The sequence below is a fragment of the Nannospalax galili genome, unplaced genomic scaffold, assembly GCF_000622305.1.
Source record: "Nannospalax galili isolate Female #2095 unplaced genomic scaffold, S.galili_v1.0 scaffold127, whole genome shotgun sequence".
NCBI lineage: Eukaryota > Metazoa > Chordata > Mammalia > Rodentia > Spalacidae > Nannospalax > Nannospalax galili.
In genome coordinates, this window is record NW_008360326.1 from 2,428,238 (window position 1) to 2,454,505 (window position 26,268).

General features: G+C 44.5%; 1 protein-coding gene across 2 annotated transcripts in view; it reads right to left on the reverse strand.

Moving 5' to 3' along the window:
- The window catches only part of March4 (membrane associated ring-CH-type finger 4), a 112,322-nt gene extending 89,741 nt beyond the window's left edge, over positions 1 to 22,581 (reverse strand). Inside the window, exons 1-2 of one of the 2 annotated variants that reach the window (XM_008825684.1) lie at positions 22,199 to 22,581; positions 20,955 to 21,659 (exon numbers count right to left, since the gene is read on the reverse strand). In XM_008825684.1, coding sequence (XP_008823906.1) covers positions 20,955 to 21,467 — 513 coding nt within the window. In that variant the 5' untranslated portion in view covers positions 21,468 to 21,659; positions 22,199 to 22,581. Of the gene's footprint in view, positions 1 to 20,954 lie in introns of both variants that reach the window. The other variant, XM_008825683.1, reaches the window with a different exon arrangement.
- Positions 22,582 to 26,268: the final 3,687 nt, after the last annotated feature.

A 26,268-nucleotide genomic window follows, 5' to 3' on the forward strand; every position in this document is an offset into this window, starting at 1 on the left:
GAGCAGTGTAGAGGATGCTTAAAAAACTAAAAATGAACCTACCATATGACCCGGTTATACCACTCCTTGGCATATACCCAAAGGACTCATCCTATTGCAGAGACACTTGTACAACCATGTTTGTTGCTGCTCTTTTCACAATAGCTAAGAGCTGGAAGCAACATAAGTGCCCCTCAACTGATGAGTGGTTAATGAAAATGTGGTACATTTACACAATGGAGTTCTACTCAACAGTAAGGAAAGATGAAATAATGAAATTTGCAGGTAAATGGATGGATCTAGAACTGTTATACTAAGTGAAGAACACAGACTCAGAGAAACAAAAGACCTATATCCCCCCTCATTTGTAGATTTTAGCACCGAATCCTTATAAGTGGGCACATATCCTGATATAACTGCAGGAACCAGGAAAATGGAAGGGAAACAGGGAGGTAAAGGGAAAGATGGAACCCAAGAAAGAAGAATAGTAGGAGACAGGTATTACTAAGGCAGAAATACATAAAAAGGGGGTAGTTAAAGGGGAGGGGAGAAGGAGGGTCAGAAAAAGAGCTATGGGAATAAAGCAGAAGAAGGAGCTCAAGAGAGGTGGGACCACGGCGTATAGAAACTATCAAAGGAGAAATGGGGAAAATGGGGACACTTTAAATGGAGAGGCTGGGGAGGGAGGAGAAGACAGGGAGAGAAAGAGGAGAGATAATTAGTGCCTAGGTAGTACGAAAAAAAAAAAACAAAACAAAGGGATTGTATTAGTCCAAAAACCTACTGAGAAAGTACACATACAACATCCCTACAGGAGTCTGTGAGTACAGCTGAAGGCTACATAACAAGAAACAGTGCCGGACAGGACAAATCTTCCTTTGAGCTCTTGGCCAGGGTAGTCCCGAAGACTCCCAAAATCACACAGGCTATTGTCACAGCTCTTGATTACCTCCCAGAACTTGACGGGAGGCAACACCCTATTGCTGAAAACAGGACATACTTTGGACATGGGATTTGGAACAATGGAGCTGGGACTGACCTGGAAACCACCTCCCCTGAAGGCTAGCTCTCATAGCTTTGGAGAGAACATTAATCAATCATCCAACCCCAGCTTCAAGGCCTAAAAAACACATCAATGACCAGCACAGCAAACAACATTGATGCAATAGTGACATTTTTATCTTGGGGGTAATCAACAGCTACCTAATTGGACTTAAAGCCCACTCAGTGGGAGGAAACTCATGTGTGGTGCTGTAAACCTAGCCAAATACGCATAACTGGAGAGGTCATAGATCTTAGAGAAAACTCCAAGGCTGTCACGTCTCTAGATAAATGTAATTTCTTACTATGTGCAAAATATGGATCCTTAAATTTATAGACAAGTATCCCAGTCACCACCAATTAAAGAAGCTTCTTTTTCCAGAGACAGAGATAATTACATGGTTCCACAACTGATCACACACAGAGATTGTCTGTGAACTTCCCAAGTCTAAGTGGCACATCTGGGTTGCAACCTTTACAGCTAAGGCTCACAGAACATAGAACAAGGGATGAAGAGAACACTAATGCATCTTTCAACTCTCATCAAAGAAGCTCCCTCATGCAACAGAGGGTCAGGAATGCAAAAGGCCACAAATGGTCAAAATGCAGAGAATAAGAGTCTACAGAGTGTGGGTCCTTGGACAGGACTTCTATATTAAAATCTACCCACCCAGAGCTCAGGGACCATTTCGGAAGAGGGGGCAGATAGATTATAATAGCCAGGGAGGCAGAAACAGTCCTACAGGCGCCTGGGACTCTTCTCATACAAACCTACAGTAATGGTGTCAGCATGCACAAGACCGATGCAAACGTAAGACAAAAACCTAGCATAGAACTATGGAAATGGACAGCAGGCCCCAATCTTAGTCAAAGAGTTATTGGCAACTGATTATTGCTGGGTGAGGAAGAGATGAACTTCTTAAAGGGAAGGAGTCTAGATAGGCTGACTAAATCCTGGTGGATGAACTTGTACTAAGGGACATCTGGGGATACTAACTTTACATGATAGGCCTTAACAAAAATGATAGAATGTATGAACTCCAGGGGGGGCTATGAGAGGGTGCCAAAGGGGAAAGGGGTATAAAGATGACTTTATGTGTGAAATACACAAAAATTCAATAAAAAACGTTTTAAAAAGAACAAGAAGAAATGTTTTTCTTAAATGGATATACAAAAGTATTCAAACACCCAGTTGGCTTGGATTGAATTCATTGCATAACCTCTTTCAATCTCTCTAATTTCTAGGCATGATGAGTAGTATGCAGGTCAACTGGAGATGCAGAGGACGCTCCCTGTAGCCAGACTACAGGAAGAGGGAAATGGAGGTCCATGATGATGACAGGACCAGCAGCCTGCACCAAGTAGATACTCTAGGCAAGGAAGAAATGCAGGGCAGGAGCAAGGCCTCGTAGAAGAGGTCACGCCTGAGGTAAGGCTGGAGGAGTGTGGGGTTTGAACTTGTACTAGAAGGGAGGAGTGGGGATCCCAGAGAGGAGGAAGGCTGAGAATAGAAACAAAAAAGCTGAGGACCTTTGGGCATGCGTGGGCAATGGCAGGCTGTGGAGATTAGCCAGAGTGCCTGCTGGGAGGCTGAGATGATGAGACTGGAAGCTGAGCTAAGAAGTCAGGTCCAAATCCCAGCACTCCCTGACTGTCGCTGTGCAGAGGGCATTGAACTCTTTTCCATGACGGTGAAAGGATGAGAATGAGCTGCTCGGAACTCCTTATGATAGGAGGCCATGCAGCAGGGCTAGGCAGTTGTTTTCCTCAGCCTGTCACTACAAGGGATAGTCTGGGGGATAGCAAAAAAAAAAAAAAAAATGGATATGACTGGTGGGAGACTCTGATTCTGATGCAACTGTCTCCTGACACTTCTAACGTGTATTCCTTTCACTAACATGCCATGCTACCACACTGCACAAGGATGTACACCATGCCACACCACCACACTGTAACATCCCACCATGCTGTAACATACCATCACAACATGCTATGCCACACCAAACTGCCATGTTACACTACCACACCACGCTGTGACATACTACCACACTACTATCATGTCATGCCATAACAAACCAGCATGCTGCCCCATATCACCAAGCCAGGACATACCACCTTGCTTTAACATACCACCATGTTACATCTCACCGCCTCATCTTTGTAAGTGCCCCAGTATCATTCCCCACCTGTCTCTGGTGAACTATTGTTCCTTTTCCTGCTATTGACTGGAGATTCTGGTTCTTCTGTGAAGCCACCTGCCTGTGACTCACTCAGGCAAAGGCAGCCCTTCTTCCTTTCTGCTCATGCTTCAACAAGGACATCTCTCCATTATGATCTCTATGACAGTTATTGTTGTTGTCCTTATTGTTAAACTGAAAGGTCATTGAAAGAAGGAGCCACGTTTATTTATCTGCATTCCTTAAGCTGGTATCATGTTTGACACATTACAGATGGTTGAAAAAGAACAATTGAATTTAATTATGTTGAATGAAATAGTAAAAAGAGCATTGGATTTGGATTCAGGAGCCCTCATTCCAACCCCTGCCCTACAAACCAACAAATTATCTGACTCTTCTGGAAGGACCTCTTCTCCACATCGGGTTAAGAGATGACTATATCTCATAGATTTGTTCTGGAAGACCCTATTATATCCCTGGAACATAATGGCTGCCCTTCTGCCCAGCACACTTACTTCACCCCTAATTATGTATTCAGAGTCCATAGAATTTATAGTGGGGCAACAAAGAACAAGTATTCCTACTGTTGTGAGTCTACTGTGTGCCAGACCTCATCAAGTACAAGTTAAAGGGTACCTTTGAGAGTTTGAAGCAGACACACGGTGGAGTTTAAAGTTGGTCAGTAAATTGCTAACATTATCTAAGAAATGAAAACTGGTCAGCGGAGAGCTGGCAAGAGTTACACAGAACTTCAAGAACCTGGAGCAGATTGCCCAAGGCTACCTAGACTCTGTTGGGACTTCACCTCTGGACTGTACCCTCCCTGGATTGCAGGACTCCTCGGTTTGCCCCTGGCTGTGCTCAGCTAGCCCAGCATTCTGTGTAGAGAGCAGCAACACATACACATCACTCACCCTCTTTGTGTCTGGAATCCCCTTATTTTTAATGGAGGAGGATCTCATGCTCAGTGTGGTTCACTTTTTTCATCAAACCTTTAACTTCTTTGAGCATTAAGGGGGACAGTGAGGATGCTGATGGCAGCTGGGGAATGATAATATCAAAAGGGAACAAAAGTGAATGCAAACACAATACCTCGATTCTGCCAGATCCCCATAGGTATGAGCAAGCCGCCAGAGCGGGAGGACCTGCTAAGACAAAGGTCTGGAAAACAACAGGGCTAGTGCCACATTTTCTTTTGATTTTCTCTCCGGGAAATGGCTGCCAGGTAAGAGATCTGAAGTAAGATGACTGAGCCTTGAATGAGACACTGTCAGGAGCACTGGGTGGAACATTGGCACAGAGAGCTCTTAAGCTTCCAGACTCCATTTTGTCAACCTGTTGTAATTCCCAACAATCTGAGGTGGTTACCATAACGATCACCCCAATCAGAAGGATCCTGGTGCCCTACTTTCACTGAGAAAGCTCTTACATAGAACAAAGGTCACAGGCGCTACAGATGATGCTCAGGGGTGAAGGCAAATGCATCTCTATGGGCCAGAGCATGCTGAGAAAGAAGGATGAGGGAGTGCTTAAGTGTTAAAGCATCCCTGGCCTTCCCATTCTTCCCAGGGGCGCCGCTTCTTTCCAGTCTCTGTGATTTGGAAAAGCTCCTCCTTCTACCTAGAATGACTTCCATCCTCTTAATCTCTGCTAAGATCGGGTCCACTGCAGGTACCTCCAGCATGAAGCCTTCCTGGGTCCTCCAGGCCACACTTCCATTATACTTTACACAGTTCATAGGCCTGATTATCCTGTAATTGTCCCACCAGCAGCCACATGACTGGCTCTCAGAGGACAGGAACTGTGTTCTGCTTCATCATAATCTCCAGAATCTTTGGCGTCATCCTGACACAGCTGCTTGATAAATATTTGCTACAAATTAACTAGAAATATTATTCTACTCACATGGAAGAAAGATGAACCAAGTTAATATCACAATTTACTCATCTACAAGGTGTCTGTGGTCTGTGGAAACTGCATGCTCATTTCTGTGTCTTCTATAACCACAGATCCTAATTAAACAATAATCCTTCCATATGAAAGAAATTTCATTCAGTGTCTAATTGTAATGTGCAGTGGACTCATATTTTGTATATTTTCAACAATAAGCATCTTTTTTAAAGTTAGAGGGTTAGCCTCAGAATTAATTAGAAAATAAAATTAACCACATGCACATCCTGCTCCTGTACACTCCTCCTCTCTAGTCTATGCCATTCATTTAACATTCTACACTTTATGGGAATATATTCATGTGTTAGGACATGAAAGATGAACACACCTGGGGCTGGAAAAGAGGAGCCAGCAAAAATAATTTTTTTCTCCTACACATATATGTTCACTGGTTCTCAGGGTCACGGGAGGAGGCCCCATGTCATGATTTTTCCCCCCTTCCTAAGCATGTCAACCTCACCTCTCTGGATCCTGGTTTCTTACTTGTAAATGTCAGGAAAATACTTTCTGTTCTTGTGGAGAGCCACAGCCTCCGCCGCCATTACAAGATGGTGCCGGAATCCGGACCTTCTTAAAAGTAAACATCCTGCCACACCCATAAGGGGCGTGCACAAGAGCCTGCTTTCCCTCGCCTCCTCCCGTGGCGTGATCTCCAGCAACCAATCCGCTTCTTATGATCTCCAGCAACCAATCCGCTTCTTATACGTCATAAATGGGACCTTTGGGGCATATATAAGCAATAGCTCTCCTACTTCTCGGCGTCTTTGGTCTTCAGTCTTCAAATAAACTGCTGCAGAAGGATCCTGACTTGTCCTCCCGCGTCGTTCTTGCCGGCGAGACGGAAAGCGGTCGGGGACACTCAGGGTCGCGGGAGGAGGCCCCATGTCATGATTTTTCCCCCCTTCCTAAGCATGTCAACCTCACCTCTCTGGATCCTGGTTTCTTACTTGTAAATGTCAGGAAAATACTTTCTGTTCTTCCTTCCTGTCCACAGAAATATGAACTAGTGGTTCTTCATGTGTGAGACAATAAGAAAACTTCTGGTTCCTTCAGACTCTTTGGAAGCTTCTGGATAAAACCATCATTCAAAAAACCAAGAGAGTTTTTGTGGCATTACTATTCCCAGACAGGTGGCCCAAAGTACAGCCAAACCACCAGGCTCCTATTACAGAAAAACTGCTAGGACCAAACCTAGAAAAACAGACACTGAGAAGACTAGCCGCTGACAAGGACTCTCCTATCTGTACCCTGCCCATTCAATCACCAGGCTTTCTGGAGGCAACTACACGGAGTGATTGAAAAGCAATGAGAAGAGTAGAGGATTAGAGGGAATAAGTTTCTGGTGAGGGGGGTCAGGCTCGCTCTCTCGTGGCTGTACTTTGGCTCACACATCCACCTGGGGAATTGCCTTAGCTGTCTTTCTGCTTGCTCATATCCACTCAGCCACTGAATGGTTAGCTTCTTCAGGGTCCTTGCCAGTTCTCGCAAGCTCATTAGTGCAGAGCACAATGCATATAACCCTTGCCCAAGTGACCTGTTGTATTATGTTGTCGTAGCGTTTTAGCAGACCAGTCTCTTGTCCTAGGCTTTGAACCTGCATCTCATCTCTGCATTCACAGGGCCTGGCACCCGGGTGTGCTCACTTGGTATCTGCAGAGTGAATGATCACCAGGCTTCTTTCATGGCCACCAGACCCAGTGGCCAGAAAGGAAATGGATGGCAGGGTATTTTCATCTCTGAATTGTGATACTGAGGGTAAAGTGTCCCTTAAGAGGTCATCAGTTTTCTTCCCCTCATGGAACAAAACTGATACCGATGGGGCTTGCTTGGGTCTTGCCTGTTTTTGATCCAGGTCCTTAGCATTATTGTGCCCAAAGCTATCCTATCTACCCTCAGCTAGTTCCACCTGCCTTTCTGTAAAACCTTTTATACTTGTCTTTTAATATACTTTTATTAACCAAGCAGTAGACTATACCTTTTATTATGAAATTCAAACACATAAAAGTAGTGAGAATTGTAGAATAAATCTCACATTCCCACCACCACACTTTCAGCCCATGGCTGGTCTTGCTTCACTTGCAGTCACTAGATATTTTGAAGTGAATTCCAGGCATCACGTTGACAATGCTTTTTGAGCCATACAAAGGCTAAAAATTAATTTAAGTGACGAGCAAGCCCTTTATATAGAGTTACTTCCTGATAAATAGAGTTTGGTGTGAAAATCCTTTGAAATCATGCTATTTTTCCTTCAAAGCAAGAACCAAGGCATTGTGTGCAATACCAGCATAGACTTTGCAAAGACCAGAGCCTCGGGGCTCTCTTTGGAACAAAGATGCATCTAGTCAAGAGCAGCGAAATGGACAAATTCACACCAGGGCCTTTCTCATCTGCATTTCTGCATTAAATACTGTATCCCACATCCAGAAACATACACAGACCCACTCCTCACTCACTCCCACCCACAAATAGGTGCATAATGGGAGTGACACCTCTGTACACCCACTCAACCCGCTCTACTTAACCTTCAGCTCTCTGGATCTGGCAGTTGTTTTGCAAACACTATAGAGAGCTGAGTACCCCAGGCCTGGGAAGCTTTTCTTTCTAAAGTAGCACATGGCTCCACAGAGGCTCAAATTCCTGGCTGATGGAGGGATCACCACAGGATGACTCAAAACATACAGCCCACATTCATTCCATGTATCAAAGCTCTTTTTGGGGTGTCAGGTTAAAAACAGTTAAAGAACACCATATAACGGTCAGTGCTGTTTACACTGGGAATTATTAACTCTGTTATGTGCTTAAGATCCCAGAGTGGGGAAACTTTCCTGCCCACATGACACCTTGCCTAACTCTGGTATCACCCTGCCACTTGCAAAGCACTTAGTATACAGTACTTACACCTGGGGAATGAACGGAGCATGTTACTATCTGCTTTGTTTTGGACAGAAGGGGAAGGAGGGTTTAGAATGCCTAACATTGCCGTTCAGCTCCCTTCATTCACTGTGCTAGATGTTGTCTACTTAATTTCTCTTTTTAAAAAATTTATTTGTGTGTGTATGTGTGTGTGTGTGTGTGTGTGTCTGGGTGAGTGTATGCCACCTGTGTGTGGGTGCCCAAAAAGAGGCCAAAAGAGGATATTGGATCCTCTGGAGCTGGAGTTATAGGCAGTTTGAGTCACCAACATGGGTGCTGGGAACTGAACTTGGGACCTCTGGAAGAGCAGGAAGTGCACTAACTCTGAGTCATCTCTCTAGTCCCCCTACTTAATTTCTCACAATGATTCTATTAATTAGTTATTAGCTCTATGTTACAGATACAAGACAATGTAGTTCAGAGGAAGTGACTGAGTTTTCCCAAAGCTGCAGAGCTAGTAAATGCTAGAGCTACCAAATCCATTTCTCTACACTAGAAATTCCCTTTCATTTACATTTGACAAACTTCCCCCATTTAAATAATTTTAATTTTTAGTTTTGAAGTAATTTCAAACTTCTTTTTAAAATATAAAAATAGCACAAAAGAGCCCTACATGGTGGTGTATACCTTTAATCCCAGCTCTCGAGAGGCAGAGGCAGGTGGATCTCTGGGAGTTCAAGGTCAGCCTGGTCTATATAGTGAGTTCCTGGCCAGCTGGGGCTACAGGGAGACCCTGTCTCAAAAAAAAAAAAAAAAAAATAGCACCAAATATTGTCACGTGCCCTTCACTTAACTTCTCCAAAGACTGGCATCTTCTATAACCATAATACAATAACTAGAACCAGAAATATAACTTTGAGATAAGATTAATATTGAACCTACATGCCTTACTCTAATTTTACTAGTTGTCTTTCTAGTGTCATTTTTCTGATCCAGAACCAAATCAGATAACACATTATATTTAATTGTCATATCTTCTTAGATTCCTTCCACCTGAGGCAGTTCCCCTGTTCATCTTTCATGACCTTGACACTTTGGGAAAATACTAACCAGTTGTCTTGTAGAATGTCCTTTAATTTAGACCTTTTTTGATGTTCAAAAAATTTTCACACCCTCCCTAAATGGGACATCTAAATGAATTCCCCACTCAGAGGGACATCATCAAGGCTCAGAGAACATCATAGAAGAGTAAGGAAAAGAATGTAAGAGCTGGAGGATGGAGAGGGGTGGGGCAAAATATTCTCTTCTGGATGTGACATGGCCATTGCACTCCTGAACTCATAGCAGCTGTGGTTATCTGCACAAGACTTACACAAGAGCAAGCCAGTCAAAATTGCCAGCATGAATGGAGAAGGGGCTCACAAGGCTTCACCCCTTGCTGAGGAACTATTGGCAGTTGAGGGCTGCGGATAGGGGAAGACTCATTTTTCTTTGGAGGTATGGTCACTGGCAAGTTGCCGATGCTCCATTGGGTGACCCCATAGCCAAGTGCATATGGGCAGAACTAATTGAATCAGTGGGTTATTAAAAAAGAAGACATGAAATTGGTAGGGGGACTTGATGCAGGTCTGGAGTTGGATGAGTGGGGGGCAGGGCGAATGATAAAAATGCATTGTATTCTTATGTTAATTTCTCAAAGAATAAATTCAAAATATTATATTTTTAGAAGTTTTAGTATCTTTTATAATAACTTGTGATAGATTTTTAAAGGTAATAAACTGGTATTATACTGAGAAAAAATGGTTTCATGACCCCTCAAATGTTGAGTACATTTATTGATAAGAGGCTACTCTATACTGAAGGATGCTTTTGATTCTGCTCACCATAATGGCTTCCCTATACATTTGAGAAATGCTTTGCATATCCAAGGTAATTTTTTAAATGTTTTATTATTTTTATTTTTTTATGTGTATGAGTGTATTGCCTGCATGTATATAAGTGCACCTGTGCCATACAGTGCCCACAGAGGCTAGAAGGGGGATGCCAGATCTCCTGGAACTGAGTTACAGACAGTTGTTAGCTGCCATGTAGGTACTAGGAATCAAACCCAGGTTCTCTGCAAGAACAGCCAGTGCTCTTAACTGCTAAGCCATCTCCCCAGCACCCCTGAGGTGATTTTTATTTAGTTGTCAGGTGATGCAGGGGTTTATTTGGTTTCATGTACCCATAGGCAGCTCCTTCTGTAGTCATTAGCCCAAAGGTTTACACAGACCAAGGCAGAAATTCTCCAGGATTTTTTTTAAGAGACGACAGAGACTGGCACGGTCAGACAGCAACATCAGGAGAATGTTTATTGTGTGCTTGTGATTTTATTGTATGTTGGCATAGCACACTGGCATGCATTGTATCATTTGAACCAAACAACAATGTCTGTGACAGGTCCGGTTATTATCATTCTTATTCTGCAGTGGAGGAAATTAAGATTCGGAGTCTATAACTCAGTCAATGCCACACATTTACATAGCAATATTGGGATTTGCAGTCCTGATCCTGGAGCCTCATGGTCTTATTACTCAGCCCCTTGTCTAAGGTCAAGTTGAAAGTCCTATGGTCTTATCCACAATGCTAATTTCATCCCAAAGCATATTTAGCCATTTCCATTATGCCTGTGTATGGAACAGTTTTTCTTTCTTATATGCTAAATTCTTTCTCCAAGATGATCTTTAATGTGCAGTTATAAAGTTGATTTGTTCTTTCTTGCTTCTCTTTTATTTAGTTTTCTACTTTTCTCCCTTTTTTCTTTTTTTAAAATATTTTATTTATTATTTTTATTGTGTGTATGAATATTATGTCTACATGTAGGTAAGTGCACCCATGTTGTGTAGTGCCTGCAGAGGTCAGAAGAAGGTGACAGATCCCTTGGAACTGGAGTTACAGACAGTTGTTAGCCATCATGTGGGTGCTGGGAATCAAAACCAGGTCCTCTGCAAGAGCAGTCAGTGCTCTTAACTATCGCATCATCTCTCCAACCTCTCAAGAAGTCATCTATAACCTCCATACTTGGAATTTCACTCACACACACACACACACACACACACACACACACACAAACATGAGTGCATTAATTCTCGATAGATAGATGATAGATGATAGATAGGTAGATAGACAGACAGATAGATAGATGATAGATAGATGATAGACAGACAATAGATAGATAGATAGATAGATAGATAGATAGATAGATAGATAGATAGATAGATGATAGATAATATACTTTCTACAATGCACATATTAGGGACCAAACATAGCATTATTAGTATGGAATGAACATGTCCAAGACTAGGACCTGGGAATCCCCTTGTGGGACAAGAGGTAATTCCTTGGATCATGAAATTGGGAAGAGCCTATATTTGCAGACTCCCTGCCATTTTACTGATGACATCTACCTGGAGCCCAAAATGTAATTATGCCTGATTCTACCAAGACAAATGCCATGTGGTCTCTCTGTATGGAGATCCTAGTTTTGACTGTTTATATTTGTGTGTTTCATTTGGTGTATGTAGATCAATAAGCTAGAAAAGGCCCATGAGAGGGGGAGGGGAAGAGGCTTTAAGGAGTGAAAAGATAGTAGAACACATGTGATATAAAACTGGGGGGAGGGGGGCTACTAGGAGTTTAAGTGGGAATGGGAACAGAGGACAGGGGAGAGGAGGGGGGTAAGGAGTAGGTCAACCAAAGCCAAGGATGTGTGGAAACCCACTACTTTGTGAGTTAATTATTAAAATGCAGTTTGGGGGAGGTGAGTGATGGAGAGAAGGCTCCATGGTTAAGAGTACTGCTCTTGCAGAAGACTCGTTTTGTTCCCAGAACCCATGTCAGGTTGCTCATAACTGCATGTGACTGCAGCTCCAGGAGGATGCAATGCCTCTGACCTCCTCAGACAACTGCATTCATGTGTATACACATACATACATACATACATATATATATGCATGCATGCATACATACATACATACATACACACACACCATTAAAAAATAAAATAGATCTTTTGAAAATGTATCTTTTTTTTTGTCTTTTTGAGACAGGGACTCCCTGTAGCCCCAGCTGTCCTGGAACTTGCTATGTAGACCAGGCTGGCCTTGAACTCACAGAGATCCGCCTGCTTCTGCCTCCAGAGTGCTGGGATTAAAGGCATGCGCCACCACAGCCAGCCCAAAAATGTATTTTTAAAGAGAAATTGACTACAAGTACCTTCATGGGTAGATAATGCTTCCCCCAGAATATATTGATTATTAAATTAAAATCTCAGTGCCAGGTCTGAATATCTCTGGGTTATTGGTTAGGGAGGCCCTAGATGATGGAAAAATATTAGGTCCTGAATGCTTCTCGCATGGCCACCACTCTCTGATGGCTTTCCTGGAAGGCTGTGTCTTACAACCCCCTCACTGGCCCCTCTGATATGACTCAATCACAATCACTGGGCACAACCTGGACCAGAGTCCTGCATGGCTGACCCTCCCCATAAAGGGAAAACCCATCCTGCACCTGTCTGAGATGACCTAACTCCTACAAAATCCCCTTCATCATCCCCAAAGAGAGAAAAACATGAAATTCCAAGTCTGTAAGGGAGGCTGCTGTACTCTGAATCCCAGGCTTCAAGGAGGTGCCCACTTCTTCCAGTCCCCAGCCATGGGACCCTCTCAGGTTTGTTCTCTAATAAATCTGCTTGCTCTGTAGAAGGTCAGTTTTCTGTCTCCCCTCCTGCTTTCGATTTCCTTGCAGATGGCGCTGAATCCCAGGTGAGAATTCTTATCAGGCCTGGGCCACAGCTGATTGCTCTCCCCACCCTTTCTCCTTCCCTCCATCCTTTCGTCTCCTACTTCCTTTCCTGCCATTTCCACTCTAGGACCTGAACCTCTCAGCCTACGTGGCTGACAGCAGCCAGTATGTGACCTGAGGCTTTGCTGCTTCTCGAGGCAGGATCTTGTACAGAGATCCTTATTAACTGCTCCAGGAAACCTGCTGCCAACTTCCCCTCATGGTTTTCCTTATCACTGATCTTGCCCCTCTGACTTTCTGTCACTCTGATCTCCAGAGCAAGGGCTAACAAATCTGCTTGCTTTATTGAAGGTCAGTTTTCTGTCTCCCTTCCTGCTTTCTATTTCCTTATATTAGAGGTCCCCAAAACAATATAGGCTAATGTCATTTCTCTTGGTTGCCCACCGTAGCTGATGGTAAGACCCTATTGCTAAAGACACAACACACTTTGTTGTAGGACAGAGAAATCAAGCTGGAGCTGACCTGAAAACTTCCTTCCTGCTGACTCACTTTCATAGTACCAGAAGGCTGGTATGTAAGCCATTGGGGGAGAAGAATCATCAATGGTGTTAACCAGTATTGGACCCTGAATGCTACAATACTGACCTGTCAAGAAAGATAGGCCCACTGGTCTGAAGGTTATGGGGTAACAAATCTCTTTCTGATTGGATTTGAGGCCAGATCCATAGGAGGCAATTCATACCTGGTACTGTAAAGATGGTCAAAAGCCCATGGCTTGGCGAATCATAGGACCTAGTAGGGAACCTACTACTGATGTTTTGCTAAATTGACATTTTGTCAATCTGCCTTCTAAATATTTATGTTTATAACCATAGATTAGTGATACTGTGAATATTGGCCAGAGATTTCTGTAGTAGGCAGCAGTTAATGCAGATACTAATAACTGGTCAAAGTGCTGAGAACAATGACTGGTAAGAGCCCTAAATGAGACATCTATATAAATCAACCCTTCCACTCAAGGCTCAGGGGACATTGTGGAAGAGGAGGTGGAAAGAATGTAGGAGCTGGAAAATGGAAAGTGCTATGAAATGCTGTCTTCTGGACATGGCACAGTCATTTCACTCCTGAACTCACTGCACCTACGGTCACCTGCACAGGGTCAAGACAACAGGCAGCACTAATCGGACATGTTGGGAGTATACAAAAGGAGTGGGAAGAGGAGTTAGGGGTGGGTAGATACCATCAAGTTACATTGTATACATGTGTGAAATCATCAAAGAATAAAATATATTCTAAAAAATGCAATTTATTTAATTTTGTCACCAAGCAGTGTCCCTTGTGTACACCCACTTTTGCTTTTAACATACAAACAAGGAGGTATCAAATTTGCACTATATGCAAGCTACATATACAAATCCTGGCTTGCATACAATACATTTTAGAATGGAGGATACTATGCAGCTTGGGCCATACAATATTCACTTGCCAGCTCCTTTACATCCTGGCTCACTTCCAACTTGGCTTCCTTCCCAGCAAACAAGAAGCAGTCTCTCATTTCTACACTCCTCTGAGCATCTCCTCCTCCTGTGGCCTACTTCCCTCCTTCCAACCCATAGGCCATAGCTGGGCTTATCCAACATACCATACTCTTAGATATTCCCCATATTTCTCTTCTCTTTGCTCAGGCTCTCTTAGAATCCATATTTCACAATTTCCTGCCATACCAGTCTTATTAAGTTTCCATCTATATGAGGGTCTCAGCTAGAAGCCACACTCGTGAATGAGCCAACCCACCCCAGATTGATGCAGGCTTGGAGGTACAAGATTACTCCAGAGTGAACACCCTGTGGAGGATCAACAGACAATAGAGTTGAGAATGCACTTCACAGCTGTCAAGACATAAGGTGTCTTCCCCTTCCCATCCTAGTTCTGTCTGTGAGCAAGAGACAGATGGACTCAGTGTTTTTAAAAATATTTTATTTATTATTTTTATTTTATGTGTAAGAGTATATTGCCTGCATGTGTGTAAGTGCACCTGTGTTGTGCCTGTGGAGGTCAGAAGAGGGTGTCAGATTCCCCTGGAACTGGAGTTATAGATGGTTGTTAGCTGCTATGTGGGTACTGGGAATTGAAACCTGGGTCCTCTGCAAGAGCAGCTAGTGCTCTTAACTACTGAGCCATCTCTTCAGCCCACACTCTGTTTTATTCTGGGGCTTTGATGAGCACGTGTGTGCGAGTCAGTAAAACACAAATCTGTGAGATACCCAGATGTATTAATAGTGAGGTTTGAACATCATTATACCATCATCCAATAAACAACCAGAGCATTAATAAGGGTCTTGGATGAAGAAAGGGTTTGGAGCTTCCAGTTTAAGTAGGACCCCATATAGTAGAAGTAGGAACTAAAAAATAACGAGAAAACTAGGGGTGGTGGTTGTGTTCCTCATTTGGGGTGGCTGAATCTGCACCCTTTGGTCCACAATAGTATCTGTTCCCTATTGGCCATGAAGGGCTCACTCCCCTATCATGGTATGTGCATGGTAAAAATTCACAATTGCCACAGTCATGTGACTGCCAACAATTTGGGTTTCCAATAAATGCAGGACAATACTTCATTGAAATTGTTGCTGAGGACATATTTGTGTATGCCATATACTCTGTATGCTGGGATGAGATGTGCTGGCATGAAATGAGCCCTTGGAGAAAGATGAGGTGTCATTTCTTTTAGCTTTAGATAAATACTTCTGGACCCACAGCAATGCCATTTATGGACTGAAACTCTCAAACTAAAAAAGGGATCTTGAGAGTCATCTAGCACTGGCCACCTATACGATTCTCCTAAGGTAACCTATATTTCCTTCCCAAATGTTATTTTTCCCAATTTCCCTGCCTGTGAATGTCCATTTGAGTAAATATTTCAGCAATTAATCATGGAGCAGGAAGCAAGTGCTACGTACTGGATTGAGAGCTGATGATCTGGTGGGAAACAAGCACAAACAGGTCACTTCTTTCAGGGATCTTACAGTCCTTTTGTGGTGCTTCCCTTGAACACAAGAAAGACTTTCCATGGCACACAGTCCACAAGGAAGGTGTCTGCATGGTCAAGGAATGATGTCCCTTTTCTGAAATGTGGTCCAATTACCTTAATCCTGGAATTCCTGCCTAGATAGTCACAAGTCTGCTCCCAGGATCATCAGAATTCTCTTCTTCAGGTCTATAAACGTCCCTTCTAGAGCATGGGAATAGGGAAAGGAGCCACTGTTCAGGGAATGGTATGGACAGAACCTGGAAAGGCAACCGGAATATCCATGTGTGTGCATCCACAGTCCCTTGGTACATGATGCAGCCAGTGGAGGAAAGAGAATTAGAGTACTCTGTGGACATCCCCATTGGCTAGCATAATCTATTATTTATCTATTTATTTAATGTGTATGAGTGTATGAGTGTATTGCCTGCATATATGCAAGTGTAATGCCCGCAGAGGTCTGAAGAGAGTGTTGGATTTCCCTAGAACTAGAGTTATGCATCATTGTTAGCCATCATGTGGGTACTGGGAATCGAACCCAGGTCCTCTGCAAGAGTAGCCAGTGCTCTTAACTGCTGAGCCATCTCTCTAGCCCCCATAATTCAGACAAATCTAAAGGTTCTAAATTCATACCCGTCTTCCTGGTTGGTTTGAAGGTACATTAGTCAGGAGGATAGAATAAACTGCATTTACCAGTTTGCTACTTGGCCTTATTGTTTATAAATATTTTGTCCTACTGTATGAGCTTCTATTGGAGTCTTTGCCCAAGGTCCATTAGTGTTAGGTGTGGATCTGTTCTTTGTGGAAAGAAATATTAATGAAGTAAGCACACAAAGAAATATAAACTCAAACTGCAGAGCCTAGAAGAGCAAGGACATGATTTGGTCCTAAAGTGTCCTGCTTTATCTCAACTCTCAAGGTTCTCATTGCATCTTGGGGGCCATGGGTTCTCTTGAACCCTGAAAAACCCTTATCCTACTCTTCAATAACCCACCACACTGACTAAAACCTTCCATGTTATTCTTGTTTCCCATGAACAGAGCTCTTGGGAAGCCAGGCCCAGAAAGACAAGAAAGGCATTCAACTGTTAAATCCCTCCAGACCTGCTTCCTGCTTTCCATTAAGTCCAAAGCATGCATACCTCCCCACTGTGCTCTGAGCTGCATCCGTAGATCCACCTCTAGGCATTCCACAGCTGCCCAGCCTAGCAGGAAGCTTCACTTCTTTGTGAAGATACACATGTCTCACATCTCTTCTGCTTCTTTCTAACCTCAGCCTTTCAGCCTAAATCTATTTCTTCTCACTTGGTCTTCAGCAGCAACAGAAAAGCCTTCCAGACTAATTGGGGGGAAAGTAGCAAAGCTCCTACACCTGTCTCTCTGAAGAAGTGCCCAGCCCACTAGGCTGCTTTTAAACCTGCCTCTCTTTCTTGTATTTATATTAGTGAAATTCACTTGGGTTCACCGTTTGTATGTTCTTGATCTCTGTCAGCCCCTGTGAAGTCTGGGATAGATTGTGGCATCCTAGAGAACAGGCCATATCTAACGTGTATCTCTAGCCCTTGTTCAGCAGAACAGCAGGCACAGGTTGGCTGTTAATAAAGACTTTGGGGGCAGAAACAGAGGAACAGTACTCTGTACTCAGAGCCTTGTATGTACAAAAGAAGCAGTCCTTGACTATACCCAGCCCTCCTGCTAGCCTTTGGGCTGGGACATACTTTTCAACAAAGCAAAGAGAGTACTGTCTTATATCCAAGAGAATAATAACAATAACAAAACACTGTCACAGCACTGCTCTGGGTTAGTGTTCAGAGTAATCCTATGAAACAGGGACTATCATTATTTCACAAATGATGAATCTGAGGCACAAAAAGGCAATGTGACTTGTTCATCACTCCAACTAGGGCCATGTGGTTCAGGAGGCCTCAGCTTTCCAACTATGGCGCACTGTTCTTCAGGAGGACTGGGCAGCTTCAGCCACAAGTACCAAGTGAGAGGATGCCAAGAGGCCCCTGCTCTACACTCTCATATGTCCATATGCACAGTCCTACATGAATAAATGGCTGAAAGGGGAGTGACCACTCAGGAACTTTCTAGCATGGGGCCAAGCGAGTTCTCAAAACATTTACTCATACACTGTCCTCCTTCTCCTCTTACCCTCTCTTTTGTTTTTTTCAAATGTTCTAAGCCTTCTCACATTTGGATTTTGAGTTTGCTGTTTCATGTATTTGGGATGCTTTCCCCCATATCTGTACCCTGCTGGGACCACCTCAACATTCAGGTGTCAGTTCAGATGGAACTCTCATAGGAAGGCTTTTCTTGTTTGCTCTATCCAATGTGGCTGCACTTGACCTATCCCTTTCCTTTCATTTATGATAAACTCATCATCCTGCTTTGGCTCTGTCTCACTTGATTTCATACATACTATCTGAAATGACCTTATTTATGTACTAACTTACTTGCCTATTTCTGTGTTCCCACTGGAAGGTCGGCTTCAGGAGAATAGAGATCTCATCTGCTTTGTTCATTCCTGGATGCTTAGTGCTGGGAACAGCATCTGGTACAGCGTGGCTTCCTACTAAACATTTGTTAAAGAAATGCATGAATGAATGGGTGGATGCAAAGTCCTTTGTGGAAACCTGCAAATGTGAACCTAGCTGAATCTTCCTGTTGCCCTTCATTGCATTACTACAAGCCCCTTGCAAGAGAGGATTAAATTATTTTTGTCAGTCTTTTGGCACCGAGAGTAGTGGAAAATCATGGGATGGTAAGTGGGAGGGGAAGTTTTAGCTCCTTTGTTTGGACGGGGAGAGGATAAAGACATTCAGCTACATGGATCAGATCACTCCTCTCCAGGAACAGGTATACCCAATTGCTGGACAGCTCTCCTCTTTCTGAACCGACACTGAGATGCAGAAATCCCCACCTGACCACCTCTCCTTTTCCCTCTCTCTTCCCTTCTCTAGCTCATCTTTCCCTAGAGTTTCCCCCATCTCCTTTCCTTTGTCTTCCTTCCTCAATGAAATTCTGTGAAGTGAGAAGAAAGTGGGAAACCACGTTCTCCATGTCCAACATAGTACTCACATTTTTCCTATTACCATTGTAACCCAATCCCACTAAAACCACTTGGCTCCTATACAAAGCAGCCCCCCAACATAATAATCATATAGAAGGAGTGTTCGATTTGGTCTCAGTGCAGACACAGCCTGCCTCTCCCACATAATAGAAGAACCCATTCCTCTATTGGTCTTAGGTTTTTTTTTATTCAAAGCTTCATTTATGGCATATAGCAAAAATAATGATTTTTTAAAAAGGGAAAGCTTTAACCCTTGATCAGATTTTATACCACAAGAGGGCATTTGATGATATTGCTAACGATTCCTTTCTTTTTCTTTTCCCAATAAAATACATCTTTCCCATGATCAAAATACATATTGACTATATGTTAATCTCTTGCAAGGTATTTTCACAGTTCTGAGATCTCTTATAAAGAAAGGATAAGGACAGAAAATGGTATCTCATAGTTGGAAAAGAGGCCTGGGGGCATAAAGTTATTTGAAGAAGTTCACACGGCAGGGGAAATATTATTCCAGCACACATTCCAAGTCCTACTATTTTTCTAGAGAGAAGAGTGCTCCTGCCAGAAGGTACATTCCCTGCAGCCCCTGTGATATGCACACATGAGCCAGCCGATGTAGGAGAAAAAAGGAATAGTTTGAAAGGTTAAGATGCTAAATCACTCTTTGTTTTAGAAAAGCTGAGTTTTCCTGTTTGGGGCAAATCCTGACCTAGAGCACCCCAAAGGGAGGATCATTCTTTATATTTGCCACCATCACTTTCTACAGCATTGGCAGAGGAGCAAAGGACTCGAAGAAAGGCACTGAGCACCCAACCTGGACCTCCTCGCCCACCAGGAGTTTCCAATTCTGGGTACTATTTCATTAGCTGCTTCAGGTGATTGTAGTCCTAAGAAGGAGGAACCCAACCTTCAGTCTCAGAGACATTTATTCACTCCTCTCATAACACCCAGGCTATAGCCCCAGGCATCACGAGACCCTGAGTGCTTGCCATTCACAGATAAGAGGGGGAAAATGAAAACTATCAGCTATGCCTACATCTCACAGAGAAAGTGAGAACAGGGCTGGTCAGAAGCACCAGCATGGCTTCCTACTGCACTGCCACCTGTTCAAGGAGCACCCAGAATCTTCTCTCTACTTGAAGAAGTTGTTGAAGAAGTCACTGATGTGAACACAGAACTCTGCCTACATGCCAATTGAATGTTTCCTTCCCTACATCACTAACAAGATCTGATTTTCAGGTGAGCCTTTTCTAACTGGAACTCTTTGGAAAGCGTTTTCTTCAAAATTTGGGATTGTTGAAGAATTAGCACGTGCTATCCAGTGCTGCAGGCAGTGGATTGTAAGTGCAGTAGGGACAGAGGTATCTGTGGAACTATGAATGGATAGGTTTGGGTGAATCTACCTGACTTGAAAAGGCTCTGCTCCTTGCCATGGGTAGGGAAAATTTAAGGGAAGGCCAATAGACCTGGCAAGATTCCTTATTCTTTCTCAATATCCCTTAAGCCCACTCTCATTTGGACTACCAGCTTTCAACATAGGAAAATGTCAGACTGCCAAGGAGTATCTTGGCAAACCGAGGTAGCTTCAAGGTGGAAAAACAGGCTTATTGTATTTCAACCTATGAGGATAAGGAAGGAGAACAAGATTTTGACACAATTTCAGGAAGAGAAGTTTGAATGTAGAGCTGAAGATGGACTGGGAAAATGTTTACTAATAAGAAGCCAACTAAAAGTATATCTTGGCAATAGGCATGAATGTACCTCTACGTCTCCTCATTCATTGCTTCTGAAACTTCTGAGGTATCTATGTAAGTTTCTGGATAGAACTGAAGAGACTATCATCTGGAAAATATAAAAATCTAAAGTACAACTGAGCTACCAAACAGGTTCCCTCCGGTGACAGACACCCATTGGTCAAACTTCACCACAAGAAACATCATTGAAGAGTTCTGAAAACTTACAGTCCTTGACAGTAACCACAGCATAATGGTTCCCTAGGGCAAGCAGGCAAGTAATAATCTGTAAGACATAGAGATACCACAAGGAAGCAGAAGGGAAAAGGGACTCACCTGTTCTGGTCCCTGGAAACAGATGCGGCAGAGCGGAGTCCTCATACCACTGTCCAAGCTACTGGCCAGGGAGTAGCAGTCTTCAGCCTTCTTACAGAAGTCATCAGAGGAGGCACTGCTGAGCAGCGAGGCAGGTGGCTCAGTGGCTGGGCCACCCCAGTCATCTTCCACAGAAGAAGGTGGCAAAGGTGGTAGAGGTGGCAGAGGAGGGGTCTCCCTACCTACCACTTCTCGGGGACCCCGCCAACCTGCCCACCCCCCGGCACCCAGAGCCGGAAGGGTGTTGTTGTTGGCTGCCAAACCAGGGAGCTGAGGGTCACCGTGCATGGGCAGGGGCGCTGGAGGGGGGCGCCGCAGTAGGAAAACCTTCAGGTCATTGAAGAGCATTCGGCAGCGGCACTTGAGGAGACCTTGGTGGCGCAACATCTGGGGAACTGGGGCGAACAGTTCACAGCAGTACCAGCCACAACAGCAGCACCACCACCACAGCAGCCCACCCAGGGGCATCAGCATGTGATGGGAAGCAGAGAACCCAAGGAGGGCCAGTTGGAGTCTTTGAAGAAGTAAATAGGGTGGGGCTAGGGGTCCACAGTGTTTCTGTGTTAGGGAAGAATCTCCTTTCTCACTGGCTCTTCTTGCAGCCCCTCGCAGCAAATAAATTGCTCCCAGGACTGACAACTGTGAGTCAATGATTCTGAATGCTACCTAGAAAATGCAAAGTAAAAAAGTTTGTCTTGCCCTGACAGCCCCACCCCAACTCAGACTTAGCTCAAGGTGTCTCCTTTCTGTATTTGACCTCAGGCCACTTGTAGGAGCAGGGCAATAGCAGGAGCATTACCAAGGCTGGGCTGGTAGAGCCTTATGATCAATGTCTAAGTGTTAAAAGTTCCCCAGGAAAGGCTCTTTCTCAAAGCCCTAGGCTGTGGTAAATCTCTTTCATAAAAAAGGGTGGAAAAGATTATAAATCAATTTTGGAGCTGCTCGAGCTGGGCTCAGGGAAAAGCAGTACGGTAAAGAATTGAGGATTGTAGGTGAGAGAGAAAAGATAGGCTTCCTCAGGTAGTAGGAGACTGGTTGGAGGAAGGCAAGGTGGGGGAGGAGGGAAGGTTGGGAGAAGTTCTAATTCCTTTAGGCAGAAAACTGGGGCATTTAACCCCCAGAAGCACCAGCGTGGCTTTTAAGAGAGCAATTGAGTGGATGGGGAAGAGGTTGCAGGTGAAATTGGGCAAAGGGCTTGTGCTTACCTATGCAGCCCAAAGGCTACACAGAAGAAGTGGGATATAGGGCGTCGGACTGGGAAAGGATGGGTCAAAAAGAGATCCTTAACCCTCGCAGAGTCGCTTCCTTCCAAAGCATAAAGTCCTGGCTAGAGAAAGGGTATGTGTATGGGGGTGGGAAGGTGTCGGAGCAGAGAAAGTGGGTAGAGAAGAAGGGCGTGTGGGAGGGAACAGGAGAAAGGAGTAGTTACATGATCTCAGCCCCCAGCCCACTCCAGCTGCAGGCTGTAAATCCGAGGTCCCTCCCCTTGGTTCCATCAAAGGTCCCTTCGGGCGAGGTGCAAGAGCTGGAAGACGGGCAGGTCCTGGCTGGAGGGTGGCCTCGCCTTCTCCTCCTCCTCCTCCTCCCCCTCCTCCTCCTCCTCCTCCTCCTCCTGGTCGTTGTCGTCCTCCTCCTGCTGCTCCGGGTCTGCCTGCGCCCGCCGCTGCTGCTGTGGCAGTAGGAGCGACTGCTGGTCCGCGTCCTGGTGTCTCCCGGGCGGGGGCTGCTCCGGCTGGTCCTCTGGCTGCTGCCCGCGGTCCAGCGCGTTCGCGACTCCAGGCTTCATGATCCTCCACCTCCTCTTCGTTCCCGGGGGGCTGGCCTTGAGCCCCCGCTCCGGGGCAGTGCTGCCATGCAACCAGAGACTAGGCAGGCGTGAGGGTGGGGGAGGTGAGGGAGTGGTGGTGGGGGCAATGAAAAATAAAACAATACTAATGGAATAATACAGCTTTCAGAAAATCAGGAAAGAGTTCTGGCGGGTAGAGGTGGAGGAGGGTGACTGCCAGGTCCTGTCGGCAGCTCTGCCCCCGCTCCCCTCAGCTAGGGCGGCCTCGGCCGGCTCTCTGCCTCCACCCGCCCCTCCCTCCTCCGGCTGCCTCTGGCTGGCTGGGCTCACTGTTGCTACCTCTCCTCGCAACGAGGTAAGGCTTGCTTGCGGTGCCAGCTGAAGGTGGGGAGTGGGGAGCGAAGCGGTGTGGCCGAGGTGGGTAGGCAGCCGGCACTTGGCTCCAGCTGGGTCCTCGAGACTCCCCAGACCCGTATATAAATATATCTCTTAGGAAAGCCGAAAAGGAATCAGAGTCCAGGCTGCTGCCAGGTGTTGTCTTCCGCCGTTGCTCAGCACCCGCCGCGGCGACTGCCGCCCCCCTGGCTCGGTTCCCAAAGGGGTGGTGCTGGAAGGGAGGTGCCGGGGCGGCAGGCCAACGGTCCGAGCTCTGGAAACAAGGCTCTAGCGGCGGAGAAAGCTCCCAGCTATTTCCACCCGGCGGCCGTAGCCGCCGCGGCTACATTCAGCACCGGGGCGAGTGGACAGCTCCCACCCAGCCCCCGCGCGTCACGCTAGTGGGGGCCCTGACGCAGACTCGGCTGAGGGAATGGAGGCGGGAAAGGAGATGAGAGCGAAAGAGACTAGAGGGAGAAGGGAGCTCGAGGAGGAGATAAAAATTGTTTGAAGGAAGGGGATAGGGAGGGACCAGAGAAAAGGGAGGTTACAAAAAGGAGAGATTTAGGAAAGGAGGGAGGAGGCAGCGAAGTGAAGAGTCAAACAGCCAGAATAGAGAGTGACGCCTGTGCTCGCCCCTGCATTTCCCCCAGCGGGAAAGGATCAGGGGTCAGTACTGTTGTAGGATTCCTGCCCACTCTACACGCTCCCTTCAGCACACAACACAGAAAGAGTCCACTGCGCTGTTCGCATGCATAAGCATTTAAAGTGGGTATCAGTCTGCAAGCTTTGGAAGAAATAAAGTTTTGTGACCTCCACATCGAAGCTGGGACTTGATACAGATTAAGTCTCTCATGACTAAGACCTCGTGAAAAAGAACGCGTCAAACCTGCAAGCAGTTTCTCCTGGAGTTTAAACTCCAGTGGGCAAGGTTTTTGCTTTGCTTTCGGTCCATTTTCATCCCATATGTCTAAGCCGATGGCTCGTAGTAGAGCACATATTTATTAAATAACTGTGGCCACCATTTCATAATCATCATTACTCCAAGCCTAGCCTTCTTTCAGCTGTGAATCACAAGAATCAAGGGCGGTAGTACACCAACAACCCTAACTTCCCCCCACCCCCATCCAAGTCTTTCACTGAGCCACCAGCAAGGAGAAATTTGAAGTGGATTTTAAATTCCCCTCTTCCTGTTTCTGACTCAGGTCACTCTACCCATCCTTCTGAAAGAGTTTCTAAGAGCAGGAGAGTGCCCCCAAACAAAAAAGAAAGAAACTGAAGAATGGGCCATGTAAATACTCAGTGTTTACAGCTGTGGGTTTTGGCCATTCATGGTTTAAGATTAAGATTATTTTTTTGCCTTGCCTCATAACCCCCACCCCCACCCCGTCACAGACTTAGAGAACACATTCCAATGAGTCATCTATACAGCTGGGCTAATTATGCTAATGCCTTTAGAAATGCTGGAGCTATAGACAGAGAAGAATGTAAAATCACCACAGCAAAATACCATTGGCATGAAGCCTCAGCCCAATGAATCATAAGAAAACTGCCCCTTTGTTGGTGTCTCTGTGAACAATTCATTCCCATGAGCCCTAAAGTACAAATTTCTATGCCTAGGTCTTGGTTAACCCAGCATGGCTGCTTAACTGAATCATGCCCTAGCTCCTGACATGGATGATGAGATCCTACTCAAGGTGAATATTGATGATGCCAGGCCAGCAAAGTGACTCAGCCGGTAAAGGTGCTTACAGTGACCAGAGCTTAATCCCTGGGCCCACATGATATAAGGAGAGAACCAACTCCTGCAAGTTGTTCTCTGACTTCCATGTGCGTATGTGTCATGGAACACGTATCCTTTCCCTAAATAAATAAATAAATGTAATAAAAATGATGTCAGTCCTTTTTAATAAAAATCAAACAATACTTAAATTATTGATACCTATATGAGCACTACTGTAAAAAGAACTTTATTTAAAAGCCTCTGTGCTCTGTATCACCCTGTATCTGCCTCTAGCATCGTGAAAATCACTCTCTATAAAATTGAGCTCATCATACGCTCATCATATGACCCAGAACTCCTAGAATGGACCACTTTTTGTATTTGCATTAATAGCATATAACACAGCACCAACAGGTGATCAAGAAAATGACCTTTTTTCAGTGATGCTACATATTTCACCCCTTCAGTTTCAACATTACTGAATATCTGCCTCATCTAAAATTGATCTTATAGATTTTATGTTCATGAATGCTAGTTCCAATTGTGCTGTGCAATTAAACTGGAACAGAAGATGGCAAAGCTACACTTCAGATAGATATGAAGCCTGTGTTAAGATGGCCATAAGAAGACTATCTTTTTCTACCCTTCCACTGAAGATGAAAATTTTCTTAAATAGAAAGTTGCTAAGGATGGGAAGGGGGACAATGAGACTGTCTATAGAAAGATAGAAGCTTGAGAGTTCTGTTTAGAATACAATGTAAATCCTGAAAAAAAAAAAAAAAAAAACTCCAGAATTAGATTCCCTTTATGTTAGTGTTGAATCATGAGCATCAAGAGGAAAAACAACCATAAAGAAAATGTTAAATTGGGGCTGGAGAGATGACTCAGCAGTTAAGGGTAAGGGCTGTTCTTGTAGAAGACCTGAGTTTGAATCCCAGCACCCACATGGTGACTAACAACCATCCATGGCTCCAGTTCCAGGGAATCCGACGCCCTCTTCTGTCCTCTGTGGACACAGCACGACACAGATGCACTTACACACATACAAGGTATAACACTCATAGACATAAAATTACCCTCTTCTGTCCTCTGTGGACACAGCACAACACAGATGCACTTACACACATACAAGGTATAACACTCATAGACATAAAATTTTTAAAAAGAAAATGTTAAATCAATGGGTCTCCATTCAAACATTCAAAAAATATTTACTGAACACCAATCATAGGTAAGGAATGGTGCTAGAAGGAAGATGGAGGAACACAGAAATGAATTGGTGGGAACTGCATCCTCAATGGGCTTGTACTATAAATATGTGCATGATCATAATATAAGGCTTAAAATAATAAGTGCCATAGAAGTAGGTAAAGTTTTAGAAGTGATAGGAA